At 45.7% G+C, this 14855-nt stretch overlaps 1 protein-coding gene across 3 annotated transcripts in view; it reads left to right on the top strand.

Annotated features, from left to right (window-relative positions):
- Nucleotides 1-14855, top strand: part of PKNOX1 (PBX/knotted 1 homeobox 1) — a 57089-nt gene that overhangs the window by 15443 nt on the left and 26791 nt on the right. For all 3 annotated transcript variants that reach the window (XM_087418038.1, XM_087418037.1, XM_087418036.1), the window contains exons 2-6: nucleotides 5851-5919; nucleotides 7051-7155; nucleotides 10234-10361; nucleotides 12549-12720; nucleotides 14609-14779. In XM_087418038.1, the coding sequence (XP_087274164.1) occupies nucleotides 7105-7155; nucleotides 10234-10361; nucleotides 12549-12720; nucleotides 14609-14779 (522 nt within the window). In that variant the 5' untranslated portion in view covers nucleotides 5851-5919; nucleotides 7051-7104. The remainder of the gene's footprint in view (nucleotides 1-5850; nucleotides 5920-7050; nucleotides 7156-10233; nucleotides 10362-12548; nucleotides 12721-14608; nucleotides 14780-14855) is intronic.

Genomic DNA, 14855 nt, shown 5'->3' with positions numbered 1-14855 from the left:
ATGTTGTGGACTGAGCAAATGGCACAGCCACGTGCCCAGCAGCTTCTGCCCCCTGCCTTTGCCCTCGGCAGGTACTGCGAGCAGCTCCTGGGTTTACCCATTGTGTTAATGGTTGATGCTGGGTGAGTGTCATTGATTTCACATCCCCCTGTGGATGACGTGTAGGTCTGTTTCCATTTTTTATTAAGTGGATAAAAATCATCGTCAGCATCTAGCTTTTCTTGCCATGAGTTTTTAATGCCCTTTGAAATGAGGCCTTTGAGCACAGAAAAGATGATTTGAGGTTATTTTTAGATCAACATTCATTAAAGCTCAAAGTTATGGGCCTGTTTTTTTTCTCTACACTTTTATGTAGAATTTATAAATTTTATTATTCTCTTTAAATTTAGTAAATTTTAACCTTCACCTTTAAGATAGCCTTTGATCGACTCAAGATGATTAGACTAAATATACCATTTTTAATGATCAGTCCCATTTACAACTTAAATTCTGTTACACATTTTAAACCATAGTTTTAAGTTTAGTCGATTTAATTTTCTTTTTAAGCACCTTAAATGTTTGACCAAGCAAGTAAAACCTTCTCAAGTAGATCTAATCATTTAAAATTATACATATAGTAGTCCCCCCTTATCCGTGGGGGATACGTTCCAAGACCCCCGGTGGATGCCTGAAGTGTGGATAGTATGGAGCTCTATATATACTATGTTTTCTCCTGTATGTACACACCTATGATAAAGTTTAATTTATAAATTAGGCACAGGAAGAGATTAGCAACAATAACTAATAAAAAATAGAACAATTATAACAATATACTCTAATAAAAGTTACCGTACATCTTAGAAACCTCAGCATATGATTTTTTTCTTTCCTTATTAAGTTGAGAATTTCCACCTTTTTACTTAAAGGGAGCACTTTACAGCTTCTCTTTGGCAAAACCAAATTTCCAGTGTCACTACTCTTGTGCTTTGGGGCCATTATTAAGTAAAATAAGGTTTACCTGAACACAAGCACTGTGATACCACAACAGTTGATCTGATGACCTAGATGGCTGCTAAGGGACTAATGGGCGGGTAGCGGGTAGTGTATACAACGTGGATCCACTAGGCAAAGGGATGATTCACGTCCCGGGCAGGACAGAGCGGGACGGCCCGAGATTTCATCACACTACTCAGAAGGCGTGCAATTTAAAACTTATGAATTGTTTGTGTTTGGAATTTTCCATTTAATATTTTCAGACTGCAGTTGACCATGTGTAACTGAAACCACAGAAAGCAAAACCATGGATAAAGGGGGAGCGCTGTATAGTGAATCTCAAGTTCTCAGACTTTCCAAACCCGTCTACCAGGAAGTGAGCTTCGTGGGATCAGGAACTTGGTTTTGTTTACTGCTGTATTGCCAGTACCTAGAGCAGTGCCTGGCAATCAGTCAACTTGAATAAACGAAGAAATGTTTACAGTCTTCATAAAAATCTTACACCTTTTCACTAAAAAAGAAATCATGTCTAGAATCAGTAACTCAATTATGCATTTTAAACTGGAATCAAGGGTAAAAGCTAAGATTAATTTGCCAAATTTTCTTAAATACTACAAATGCCTTAAATGTCAAATACATAGATTATTCTGAAGGTAGATACAAAAATATGAAAATTTAAACCTTCCTCAGGGCTTAGAGATACCACTAAAGCAACAATTAAATCGTCTCAGACAGGTAGGGGTTCCCATCTGGAGAGTTGTGGCTGAGAGGAGAGGAGGTGAGGTGCCACCAACAGCGGGGCCTTCCTCTGCCCTCTGACCCTTCCTCTGCACACTGCACCTTCTTTTCCAGCTTCTACGGATTTCCTAGCCTGCAGGAACCTTCCCAGATTCATCCATCTGAGCTGAGCAGATGGGATTCACCACTCGGTTTATAGCCAGTTCTTTTCTGAAGAACTTCCTTATTCTTCAGTCAGTCTGGACGAGAATGCTTTAAAATATTAAAATGCCAGCCTATTAGATTTGACCTATATTTCATATTTTTTCTGCTATTAAGGTCACAACACTAATGTTATGTTCTTAGGTTGATTTTGAATGTACTTTTTTTTATGGGCTAACTGTACATATGGTCAGATTGCTTTCCAAACCAGTTACCGGGTTATGAGTCCTAGGATTCCTTCAGAGTTCCAGGTTGTACTTCATCTCTGCTAGCAAAGTGTAGTACTGTTGCTTTAAATTTAATAATTGCTAGATGAAAAAATATATTAAAAATTTTGTATTTCTTTAACTACTAGTGAGTCTTAGTATTTCTGTACATGAAGGTTGGAAAAGTTGTGTTTTCTTCATTTGTATGAGTGAGGCTGGAACTCTTGAGAGGGTACCAAGGTGATAACTTCAATAAATGGTGTGTCCTTTTTTTATTGGATGAAACTTGTAGAAACAAAATGGACAAAAACTCTGCCTAATCCTTAGACACCCCAGTATTCTAAGTCCATTGGGTTGGCAGTTCTTCGTCTTGGATTTTAGAGCCCCATGTGATGTTAAGAAGTTAAGACACTGCTATTTGAGTTGGAACATAATAGAAACTTATTTTTTGTGTAATGGGCGGAAGAAATAGGGATTTATTGATTGTTTCTAAATCTCAAGTTAGCCTTTGGTTTTTACATAACACCTAATAAAACAGTTTTTGATAAACAAAGATGAGCCTGCTGACTGTTCATCCTTGGCTTGGATGCTTTTAGTTATTTCCCAGTTCATGCTGGATTTTACTTAGTCACTTGGATTCTGTACCTGAGCAGACTGACAGAGGCCTTGACAGGAGCGGAACACCTGAGCCCCAGGAGTCGCGCTGGGATGACCCCTGAGAATGCTGCTGGGAGCAGTTTGCCTGCCTGCTTGCGGGTGCCAGTCGCGGTTACTACCCAAAGGTGCCGGATCATTTTGCTGGAGAGCGGAATGTGGAAGGGACTCCGCGGCTTATGAGTGACGAAACTGCAGATGGCTCTTCCCTGTGCTGGAGCTTCTCTACCCGGCTTTCAGCCTCTCGAGCGGACGGCGCCATCTGCTGGCAATTTCTCCGCGGCTCCTTTGGGTCCCGTAGAGACGTTGGTCACCTTGCACTCTGTCCCCTTTTCCCTCAACAGTGCGTGTTAGTCGTATAGAGTTGCCCTTTTTTCCAGTTCCTTGTACAATGTTCCGTTGCAGAGAGAGCACATATTTTCAAAGCTTTTGACACAAATTTCAAATTTTTCCTTTAGAACTGTTGGACCAATTTATATCAGATATTGAAGTTTTTAACCAGTTTTGGTAGAGAAAAAGACTGCAAAGCTATATGTTTTTTTGTTTTTTTAAATTTATTTATTTTTCCCCCAAAGCCCCAGTAGATAGTTGTATGTCATGGTTGCACATCTAAGCTATATGTTTTTAAATTAAATTGTGAGTTTTCCCCAATATTTATTATGGGCATTTTGAAACACAAAAAAGTTGAAAGTAGAAGGTGACCCCCTGCCGCCTAGATATGACAGCTGTTGACCCTGGCCGCAGTTTGGTTACTTTGTGTGCTCTTGACCGTTTAAAGCAAGTTGTGGACGTCATAACCACACCCCTAAACGTGGCAGCCTGTGCTCCTCCACACGAAGATGCTTCCCATAAACGTGCATGTTATCACTGTCGGGGACACCCGTCTCCAGTGTTGGCGCGCCTCCCTCACAGTCACAGCTCCCTGAGCTCCTCAGGCCTCTCTTACAGCTGTCGTTTTTCAATCCAGGATCACGTGCTGCTTGTGGTGGTTGTTTCTTTACTCTCTTTTAACCGAGAATAGTTCTCTCACCTTTTTTATAATTCTAAAAATTTTAAACTTTAAAAAAATTTTTGCATTGAATTTCAGGCTTACAGAAAAGTTGCAAAAAGTTGTACAGAGACTTCCCATATACCTGCCCCAAATGTAAACATTTTACCAGACTTTTTTTTTATCATGCTCACTCTCTCCGTCCGTCTCTCTTTCAGCCCCATGCCCTGTTGTGTGTGTGTGTGTGTGTACATGTACATGTATGCTCCTACACACACACACACCAGCACACTCGAGAGAGTAAGTTGTAGACAGGATACCCCTCTGCGGCTAAATTCTTCAGTATGCATTTCAAAACAAGGATACTGTCTTAACCACAGCACAGTGATTAAAATCAGGAAAGGAACATTCATATAATACTGTTATCTACTCTGACTTTATTTAAATTTTGCCTGTTGTCTCACTAAAGAGCTTTATAGTAAAAAGGAGATAACATTTTGGGGGTCCAGGACCTGACTCAGGATCACACGTTGTCTGTCTGTCATTTATCTTTAGACGTTTGTCTTTACATCAACTGTGCTGGCTGTGGGGACACAGCAGGACAGGGCCCTTGGCCCTTAAGGAGCGTGTAGTGGACATGAACCGTTGAGATACTGCAGGGCTGAGTATAGGGTGTATGTGGGGGCCCGGGGGAGACGTACGCCCCGCGTGTGGCTGAGCCACTGGGAAGACTCTGGGGAGGTGGTGTGGGTGATGGTGTGTGTTCACGAGCTGGCCATGCACAGAGAAGGCCAGAGTGCTCGGGCAGAGCTGCCGGGCTGCTTGAGGAACTACAGACGGCCATCCCTTTGACTGTGGACACAACGTGGAGTGGGGATGCAGCTGCCGGAGGGCAGGGTCGGGCAGGGGCCACCTGGACTTGATCTGCAGGGCCGGTTTTGACCAGCTTTGTACTTTGGGAAGGTGGAGAATGGAGGGGAGGTAAGACCAGAGGCTCACTGCACTCCTGCCGTGGTCAAGGTGTGGCCCATGGTGCTGGGTTGGAGTCAGTGCGCTGGGGGGCTTAGGACACTCGAGGAGGGCCAGGTTTTGGTGAAGGCAAAGACCTTTAGGAGATGCTCAGCGACAGGTTTGCAGATGGGGCCTCTGTCTCAAGACTGGGGGTGCCAGAGTGCAGAGAGGGCAGCTTTGGTGATGGCTCCACGTGAGTTCACGTCCCAGCAGGGGGATTGCCGAGTCCCATGCTCCACTCCCGCCCCACTCTGATCAGGTTTTCCTCTCCCCACTGCACGGACACCGCTGTGGGTCCCCAAGGCCACACTCAGCTGCACTAACATGGCTGACACCCCCTCCTCGGTCCACCTCCTCCACCCACGTCAGTGGCCCCACTGGGTTCCAGTCTTGTCCTGCTGGCTGCTGCTCCTCATTCTGTGCTGGGGCCTCTGACCTTCCTGCCTTCTCACATGGCGTGGCCGCCTCCTCTCTCTTCCCGGCTGGTCTCGCCCAGCCTTGTGGCTTTGCATACTGCCTTAGTGTCCTGCGGCTGCCAGAAGTCCCACACACTGGGTGGGTGAAAACAGCAGAAATGTATTCTCTCATGGTTCTGGTCACCAGAAGCCCCCAGTCAAGGTGCTGGCTGGGCCCTGCTCCCTCTGAAGGCTCGAGGGGAGGGTCCTTCCTGCTCTTCTAGCTTCCGGGGCTGTATGTGTGCTTGGCTTGTGGCAGCATCATTCCGGTCCCTTCTCTGACTCACACAGCCATCCCCTCAGTGTGTCTCAATCTTCCTCTCCCCCTCTTGTAAGGATGCCAGTTATGGAATTGAGGGCGTCTCCTCAATGCAGCATGATCTCATCTTGAGATCCTTAACATAACGACATCCGTGAAGAGCCTGTTTCTAAAGAAGGTCCCACTTGCCGGGATGGGGGTTAGGACTGGGGCATGTCTTGGAGGACACAGCTCGACCCTGTGCACTTACTGACCCCACCCTGAGGATTACCGAGCTTGTATTTCTGGCCCAGGCTCATTTGTTCAGAATTTCCTCTTGGGTGTCCTCAAACCTAACATGTCCCAACTCTTGCTTTCTCCTCCCAGGCCACAGAACCTGCCCCTCACCATCTGCTGCATTTTGGGACATGTGCCTCTGCTCTGCCAGTTGCTCAGGTGGGAACCCTGGACCCTCCCTGACCCCACTCCCGCTCCACCCCAGGCCATCTGCAGATGCCTGTGCTCAGGCTCCCCTCGTCCGCAAGGCCGCCTCCCCGACCATGGCAGCACCCCTGTCCTCCTTGTGTCCCCCTAGTCACACAGTCTGTCCTTCACACAGTCAGAGGGACCCTCCTGAGCTGTAAGTCGTGGCACCCTTCAGCTCAGACCTTCCCATAGTCTCCTGTCCCCGCAAGAACACCCACGTCTTCACTTCGGCCCACCAGAGTCTGAGTCTGTGTGACCTGGTCCCGTGTCTCCCGCTCCCTTACCTCTGCTCTGCGCACTAGCTATCCCTCAGACAGGCCGGCACTGCTGCTCATCCTGCCTCCAGGTGTCGCAGGAGCTCACGCCTTCCCTGCCCGGTGTCTCACCAGGCACCTGCACGGGCCCTCCCCCAGACATTCTGCATTCCTCTTCTCATCACCTCCTGACATCATTTACCTGTTTGCATGTCAACAGGTACATGAGCCATTGTTTCCTTCGTTGTATTACATGCAGATGTGAGAAGAGTGCCCGGCCCGGGCTCCCTGAGCACACCTTTGTCCTCCTTGTGTGAGACCCAGCCTCATCCTTAGCAGTCAGTGAGTCTCAGCTCAGGGCACCTGCTCGGAGAGGCCTGCCCCCTCACACAGCCCGAGAACCGCTCACCCCCACCCCCCCGTCTCACTCTGGGCGACCCCCTGCCCAAGTCTCCGTGAGTGCTGCCTGAGTCCCCCTCCTCCTGGCCTCGTCGGCCCCCGGAGAGCAGGGCCTCACCTGTTTGTTCACGGCAGCTCCCCAGGGTCCAGAACAGTGTCCTGCATGTGTGGACATTTGCTAGATATTTGTTGGGTGAGTGAATGAATAAACCCTGATGGCTGAGAAATGTGATAACAAGTCGGGGCCTGGTCCAAGTACAGATACGTGAGCACCAGGTAAGTGGGGTGATGCTGAGGAGGATTTGGCTTGTGACCCAGGCTTAAGGATGGTTTTTTCTCTTCATGTAAAAATACGTATTTAAAAAAATTATATGGATGCTGTGGAATAAGGGGGACAAAAAAGTGCTCTACAATTATTAACTGACACTTTTCTGCTTTTGTTTTCCAGAAACTGTTTGCTTTTGACTCAAGATGATTTGATGTTTTATAGTAAGACTCAACCATGATGGCTACACAGACGTTAAGCATAGACAGCTATCAAGATGGACAACAAGTGAGAGCTTGAGCTTATTCTGCCTTCTGAGTACAGTCAGTGACCTGGTACTCACACACCATCAGTGCTTTGGATGTTTATAATTCCATCTCCGTGAGCTTGCAGGTTCAATTTTAGGTGTATCACACATTTATAATATGTTGGTGCTCAGGAAGACGAGCTGTAGAATTGTTCAAATTATTCCCAAGTGACACCAAGATTGCGAGTCATTTTGACTCCTCTAATCAAGGTTTCTTGGGAATTTACCTTTTTGATGTCAGTGTCAGTAAGTATTGTTGCTGTTAAAGAAAAGCTGGACGTTGTTGGTAATCACAGATTCCCATGTTGGCCGGTTGCTGATCTGAGCGGGAATCCGTGGTTTCGTATCCCCAGGTGAGAGCGGCAGAGGGAGCTGTCCTGAGGATATAGGTGGCATGGTGGCAGTGCAGTCTGTATCTTTTTGCCTGCTCGTGCTGGGGTGGCTGTGCCTACACAGCTGTCTTTGGTATGTGGGTGGCTCCTTGACTGCCCTCCCACTGTCCCTGAGACTTGGTTACCCTTGGAGGTACAGTATAAGCCTGGGTGTTTTGTGTCTGTGACCTGAAGGAAGCGGGGAGTAGAGGGAGGTGGGAGCAGCTCCGCTGAGGCACAGGCAGCCTCTTTTGGGGGCCCGGGGCCTTGGCTCATTCCCCCTCTTACCCTGGAGCCCGGAGCTCACTTCCACTGAAGACGTTCAACCCTGCCTTTGCTTCCGCTGACCGCGTAGTCAGGAGCGGTAACAGAATGCCCAGCGGCTCTCTTCCCTCCTGCTAGAGGATTTTAGGGAGCCGGGTCAACTGATCCAGCCACTGGACTCGCCATAAGAGGTCGCCGCCCCGCCACGGTGAGGTTCCAGGTGGGCGGTCAGGGCCTGAGGCTGCGCCCCGCTCTTCCCGACGCTCATGTCTTTCCTTGGTGGCCAGTTTTGCACAATTCCTGGTTTGGCTCCTGTTGCACAGATTTTGTTTGTTTTTGCTGGTTTTTAAAAAAATTTTAAGTGTTTTTTGCTTCTTATAGGAATTGAGGTGGGGAATTCTGTTTCATTCTGCTCTCTTCACCTGGAAGTCCTCTGATATTTCCAAGTAATTTTGTTCTAAAATGCAAATCTAATGATGCCCCCCTCCTTGCCCCCTGCTGAGCCCTACCTGGCCCTGAGCCCCCCAGGCCACTCTGCAGCCCCTCCTGTGCACTTGCCTCTGCCACCACTCTCCTGGGCTTCCCTCTGCCCTGTGGCCTGGCGCTGGCTGTCCCCTTTGCTCCTCTTCCCTCTGCAGCAGCTTGGCCAACTCCTTCCTGTCCTGCAGGTCTTTGCGTCAGTCCCCCTCCTGCAGAGCCCCCTGCTTGCCCTGTTACCATTGCAGCTGCTCCCTCCCCCTTTGCCGCCTCCCTCCCAGTCCCTTCCTCTGATGTCTGTTCTCCTTCTGTGGCACTGATCACCTTCTGACACAGCTGTTACAAGATGGCCTTCTGTGCCTACCTGTGTCCGTCTTCCTCCGACCGGTCTGTGCCCTGATGCGGCCGAGTGTCCAGTGCAGTGCCGGGCACAGCGAGGGACAAGGCCTTGCCTTTGGTAGCTAGGCACTTCCCCATGACGTGGACAGCTCTTTGTGAACATTATTTTAAATAAGCATTGAATATTCTACAGTATAGATATACAAATTTACTCAGCCGTTCCTCTGAGATTGAACATTTAGGTTTCTCTTTTTTCACAATCATTAAAAAACAACCTGAGGGGCTGGCCTGGTGGCATAGTGGTTAAGTTCGTGTGCTCCACTTCTGCGGCCCGGAATTCACAGGTTTGGATCCTGGATGTGGACCTATGCACCGCTCATCAAGCCATGCTGTGGTGACATCCTATATACAAAACAGAGGAAGATGGGCACAGGTGTTAGCTCAGGGACCATCTTCCTCACCAAAACAAACAAACAAACAAAAAAACAACCTGAAATAAATCTTGTAAGGCTTTTTTATAATACTGTCTGATTTCCTTTCGGAAAGATTGTGTTCGATTGGGCTTTAGTTAGCTGCTTTAGTGTTTGTTTTTTTTAAGAGAGAGAGAAAAACAATTCCCAAGTACACTGTTCCGTCTGAAGGCAGCAGAATGGAAGTTTCCTTGCTCACTCTAGACTGTTGGAGAGATGAGGACAAGGCCTGGAGCCTGGATCTGCATGACTGCCCCCTCAGCCCACAGCCCTGGGTGCCGGGGCGGGGTCATGCCGGGTCGCAGGCTCTCCCCTCAGCTTCCCCAACCGGCTGCTTCCTTGAGGGGCAGAGGCGTGGCATCTGGAGTGGGGGCAAGTGGATCCCGACAGTCTGATCCTGAAGAAGCTGAATGGGTGGTGATCAGCTCAGGGGTAATTACAAGTTTACTGCAGCGACTTTGGTTTTTTTTATAAACTGAATTCTTTATGTTTAAGGATTTAAATACGTTTTACCCAAGTTACAAACAACATAGCAAGTTTAAAGCATTTTAAATGGTAATATCTTTGTCTTCCTCTTATGTTTAATACTATTTCTTTAAACACAGCTAGTCTTTCCTTTCTGAATACATTGACTTTTTAAAATATTTTTATAGCTTGTATATCCCCAAAGTTTAAAGGCAGACAGGGGAGAATTCAGGCCTGTCGCAGATATATAGCATATTGGGTTTGAGTTGTTTTTGTGACAAGAGAAAAAGAGCTTGGATCACGTGTTAATCCTTGTCTTATGTGACGTCCTTCAGTGTGAGGATGCACTGCAGGTAGAGATGCCAAGTAAGACTGCATACGTACCCATTCCCTTCAATGGTGTATAGTTACTATGGTTTCGAAAATCAGAAGCATTTCACAGATATTGGTCCTCTCAGTTTTTAAATGGTTTGGGAATTTGACCTTTGTTTTAGCCATTTTAAAAGCATGTTAAATTCAATGGAGTTCTGTTGCTGGCATTCTTTTGCGTTATTGCCAGTCATGTAACTGTCTGGCAATTTTCCATTCCCATTGCATTCCTGTTTGAGAGTAGAATATTTAGTAGTAGTTTATTATGTGTTTAGTAACCAAAATTCTCCTCCTCCTTTCACAGATGCAAGTAGTGACAGAATTAAAAACGGAGCAAGACCCCACCTGCCCTGAACCTGATGTGGAAGGAGTGAGCCCTCCCCCCGTGGGGTCCCAGACACCGATGGACGCAGACAAGCAGGCCATTTATAGGTAGAAGGGATGTGATGCGTGTGGGTTTTAAGACGAGTAAGGAGAGTAGAAACCTTGTGGGGTGGAACACTAGAGCCATTAGCTGGGCAGAGTAGTAAGGTAGGATGTGATAACTGCTGGGCTGAAAATGTCCTCAGATTAAGATGTATTTCTAATAGCTTTAAAAAAAGAGTTTTGGAATATAAAGCTACAGTTTAGTCAACCTTGCAGAAAGAAATCTTCAGGCCCAGATGGTTTTACTGGAGAATTCTACCAAAAATATAAAGAATAAAAAAATAGCAAGTCTACACAATCTCTTCCAGGAAATAGAAGAAGAGAGAATGCTTCCAGCTCATTTTATGAATTAAACATTACTCTGATACTAAAGACAATACAAGAAAAAAAAAGTACAGACAAATATCCCTCATGAATTGAGGCATAAAAATCATCAATAAAATATTAACAAATTGAATACAGAAATATATAATAATAGAATAATATTGGAATAATATGAATAATATATAGTGACCAAGTGGAGTTTATCTCAGAAATGCAAGACTGGTTCAGTATTCAGAGATCAACAATGAGATCCACAACGTGATCCTATCAAGAGATGCACAAAAGCACTTGACAAAAGTCAACCGCCAATTACGGTTAAAAACTGTCAGCAAAGCGGTAATAGAGGGGAACTTTCTTAAGCTGATGAAGGGCAAATACAGAAAATCCTACAGCTCACATCATATTTAATGGTGAAAGACTGAATGCTTTCTCCTAAGACTGGGAAGAAGGCAGAGATGTCCACTCTGACTCCCATTCAGCACTGTAGTGGAAGTCCTCGCCAGTGCGGTAAAGCAAGGGAAAGAAAGAAAAGGTGTCCCAGGTTAGAAAGGAAGAAACAAAAGTGGCTCTGTGCGTAAACGACATGATTGGCTGCATAGGCAATCCCAAAGAGTCTGCCAAAAAACTTCCAGAACTAGTGAGTGAGTTTAATAAGGTCACAGGATACAAGGGCAACACACAGAAACCAGTCCTATGTCTGTGCCAGTAATGTACAATTGGAAACTGAAATGAAAAGGGCAGTACCATTCACAAAAACTCCAAAAAAATTAAGGTATAAAGCTAACAAAACACGTACAGAACCTTTATGCTGAAAACTGTAAAATGCTCATGCAAACAATCAAAGAAAACCTAAATAAATGGTGTGGAGAGACATACCATGTTCGTGGATTGGAAGACTCAACATAGTAAAGATGTGAACTCTCCTGAAATTGACCTACAGATTTTAGGCAATTCCAATTAAAGTCTCAGCAGAATATTTTTGTACATATAGACAAATTAAGTTTAAATTTTATATGGAAGTCAAAAAGAACTAAACCAGCTAAAACAATTTTGAAAAAGAAGAGTAAAGTTGGAGGAATCAGTCTACCTGATTCTAAGATTTACTGTTATGTTACAATAATGAAAATGTTGTGATACTGGTGAAAGGATGAACACATACGTCAATGTCACAGATAGAGTTCGGAAATAGATCTACACAAATATGATTCCTTTGATCTTTGGCAAAGGTGCAAAAACAAGTCAGTGGAAAAAAGGTAGACTTTTCGACAAATGGTATTGGAACAGTTGGACATCCATATGCAGAAAAAGATCCTCCATCTAATCTCAAATCTTATACAAAAATTTACTGAAAATGGAGTATAGATCTAAATGTAGATTTTAAAACTGTAAAACTGGTGTATCCATACAATGGAATATTATTTGGCCATAACACGGAATGAAGTACAGATACGTGTTACAACATTGATGAGCCTTGAAAACATTATGCTCAGTGAAAGAAGCCAGACACAGAAGGTCACATATTCTATGATCCCGTTTATATGAAATGTCCAGAACTGACAAATCTATCAAGACAGAAAGTAGATTAGTGGCGGCCTGGGGCTGGGGTTTGGAGGAAGATGGAGAGGGACTGCTAATGGCTACAGGTTTCTTTTGGAAATGATGAAAATGTTCTAAAATTGACTGTGATGATGGTTTCACAACTCTGTGAATATACTAAAAACCATTGAATTATAAACTTTAAAGGGATGAATTGTATGTTATGTGAATTATACTTGAACAAAGCTGTTAGATAAAATAATGCATATATTCATACTAAAACATTCTCATGAAAATGTAGAACGTACATTTTTTTTTCTTTTTTTCCCCCAGGCATCCACTTTTTCCATTATTAGCTTTGTTGTTTGAAAAGTGTGAACAATCTACCCAGGGCTCAGAAGGCACAACTTCCGCCAGTTTTGATGTGGATATTGAAAATTTTGTAAGGAAGCAAGAGAAGGAAGGAAAACCCTTTTTTTGTGAAGATCCGGAAACTGACAATTTGGTAAGTAAAATGTTTCATTTATGTTTTCTGTTTCTTCCAAATTTAAAATCTGTTCATTGAGTTTTAAACTTCTAATTAGCACTTGAGACTGTTTGTAGTTCTGCTGAAGGGGAGAATCGCGTACAGTTCCTGAAATGACTTATTTTATGTGTGTGTGACTTGAACGTCTCCCGTGTCCGGCCTCCTCCAGTGACCCTCTCCTTTATAACCGGGTGAGATGGTTTGAGCCTGCATCCTAGCTGGACTGGGTGGTCCAGTCCTCCCCTAAATATCTGAGAAGGTCTCTGGGGGTTGGGGTGCTCACCTGCCTTGCTTCTCAGGCAGCCTGTCTGCCCAGCTTCTGTCCTTGGCTTTCCCCTGATCGTGGACACAGGACTTTATTCTCCAGGACAGCTTTGTCTTGAGGCTGGCGCTAATTTGGGTGGGTGACAAAGCTGTGTGAAGACTCGGGGGGGCCCACGATGAGCACAGAGCAGGGACAGGCTTAGCAGAGTCCTCTGAAGCCCCTCACTGCCTCCGTGGGCCTTTCTGTCTGAGGCCAGTCTGTCTCACGTGAGCGCCCTGCTCCCAGTTCCAGTGCTGCAGAATTCAGGGTTCTCTGTGCTTTCCGAAGGAGGTGGAGAATTCTTTGGGGTTAACGTCAATGCTGCACCCAAAGGGAGTGGTGACTTTCGGCCCTGGGGGCAGCGTTAGCCTGTGTCTGCAGCCTGCCTGCCCGCCTGCCGAGTGTAACCGAGGGTTGGCCTCCTGGGTTTGGCTAACACAGACCTGGCCTCAGTGCTCCTTCACTGCAGTTCCTTCAGAGCCAGCTAGCTCTCTGGCCAAACCCTTAGTCAGGGCCCTTATCAGCAGAAGAGGGTCTTTGGAAAACTTTTTCCTGAATAAATTGCCGGGGTCTTAGTTTTTTTGTTTTCTGTTTTCAATTTCTCATTACGTATTCAACCCTTAGGATCTGATAGATTTTATAGGTGTGTCTGACTTTGGGTCTGTCTCCTCATCTTTGAAATGGAACTACAGTGCCTACCCTTGTGGGATGAGGACCAGAAGCTCTCTCTGCCTCTAAGTCTCTGTCCTATGGCCATCAGCGAGTGGGGGCAGGTATAGCCAGAGTGTCGAGTCTCTCCTGACTGGTGTTACAGCACAGGGCCCAGCAGAGCTTTGTGCTTGATGATTCTCATTACCGACCGATCGATTGATCAGTTCATTCCACACGTACCTGTGAGTTACCACCACCAAGGTCACGGGGGAAGGGGCTGAGCTTTGGGTTGTAGATTCATAGGCAAGTGGAGCTTATGGTAATAGTTTCATTATTAGTGTCAGTTATCTACTGCTGTGGGACAGATTACCCCAAAACTTAGCGACTTAATACAAAACTATGGAATTTTTAGAAAAATCATAAGAGAAAATCTTTAGGATCTGGGGCTAGGCAAAGAGTTCTTAGACTTGACACGAAAAGCACCATCCATAAAAGGCAGAGATGATAAGTTGAACTTTATCAAAATTAAGAACCGCCTATGAAGTGGGTATGGATTCATCCCCATTTATAGGTGAAGAAACAGAGGCAGAGCGAGGGTGGGTAACTTGCCCGTCATGTAGCCAGTCAGTGGTGGAGCTGGGTTGAAGCCCGGCTGTCCCTTGGCACTGTGGCTCACTGAGGTCAGCCTGGGACTGTCTTCTTCCCCAGATACCAAACCACAGGTCAATGGCACTGGAATGATTTGCCATTTTGCCTAATTTCTGATGTTATTCCCCTTCTGTTATTGGCAGCACACATGCCACGGCTGTCCAGTGTTCTGGCTGATAACAGAAGGGTTCTGTGGTGACGATTGTAACTTACCATCATCCTCTACTTGTCTTGTCTGAAAGTCTTCATTTTCTCCGCTTCTAGATGGTAAAAGCAATCCAGGTTTTGCGAATTCATCTTCTTGAGCTGGAAAAGGTTAATGAACTGTGCAAAGATTTCTGCAGCCGATATATCGCTTGTCTGAAAACGAAAATGAACAGTGAAACTCTGCTGAGTGGGGAACCCGGAAGCCCGTACTCCCCTGTCCAGACCCAGGTATTTACGTCTAGGTCCTGCCCTGCTTCTTGGCTACTGTACGCTCTGCAAGGGTGACATGCATTGGTTCCTGAGA

The sequence above is a fragment of the Ceratotherium simum genome, chromosome 27 (genome assembly GCF_057802395.1).
Source record: "Ceratotherium simum simum isolate JZ-2026a chromosome 27, ASM5780239v1, whole genome shotgun sequence".
Taxonomy (NCBI): Eukaryota; Metazoa; Chordata; class Mammalia; order Perissodactyla; family Rhinocerotidae; genus Ceratotherium; species Ceratotherium simum.
This window is presented reverse-complemented; position numbering and strand designations above follow the sequence as displayed.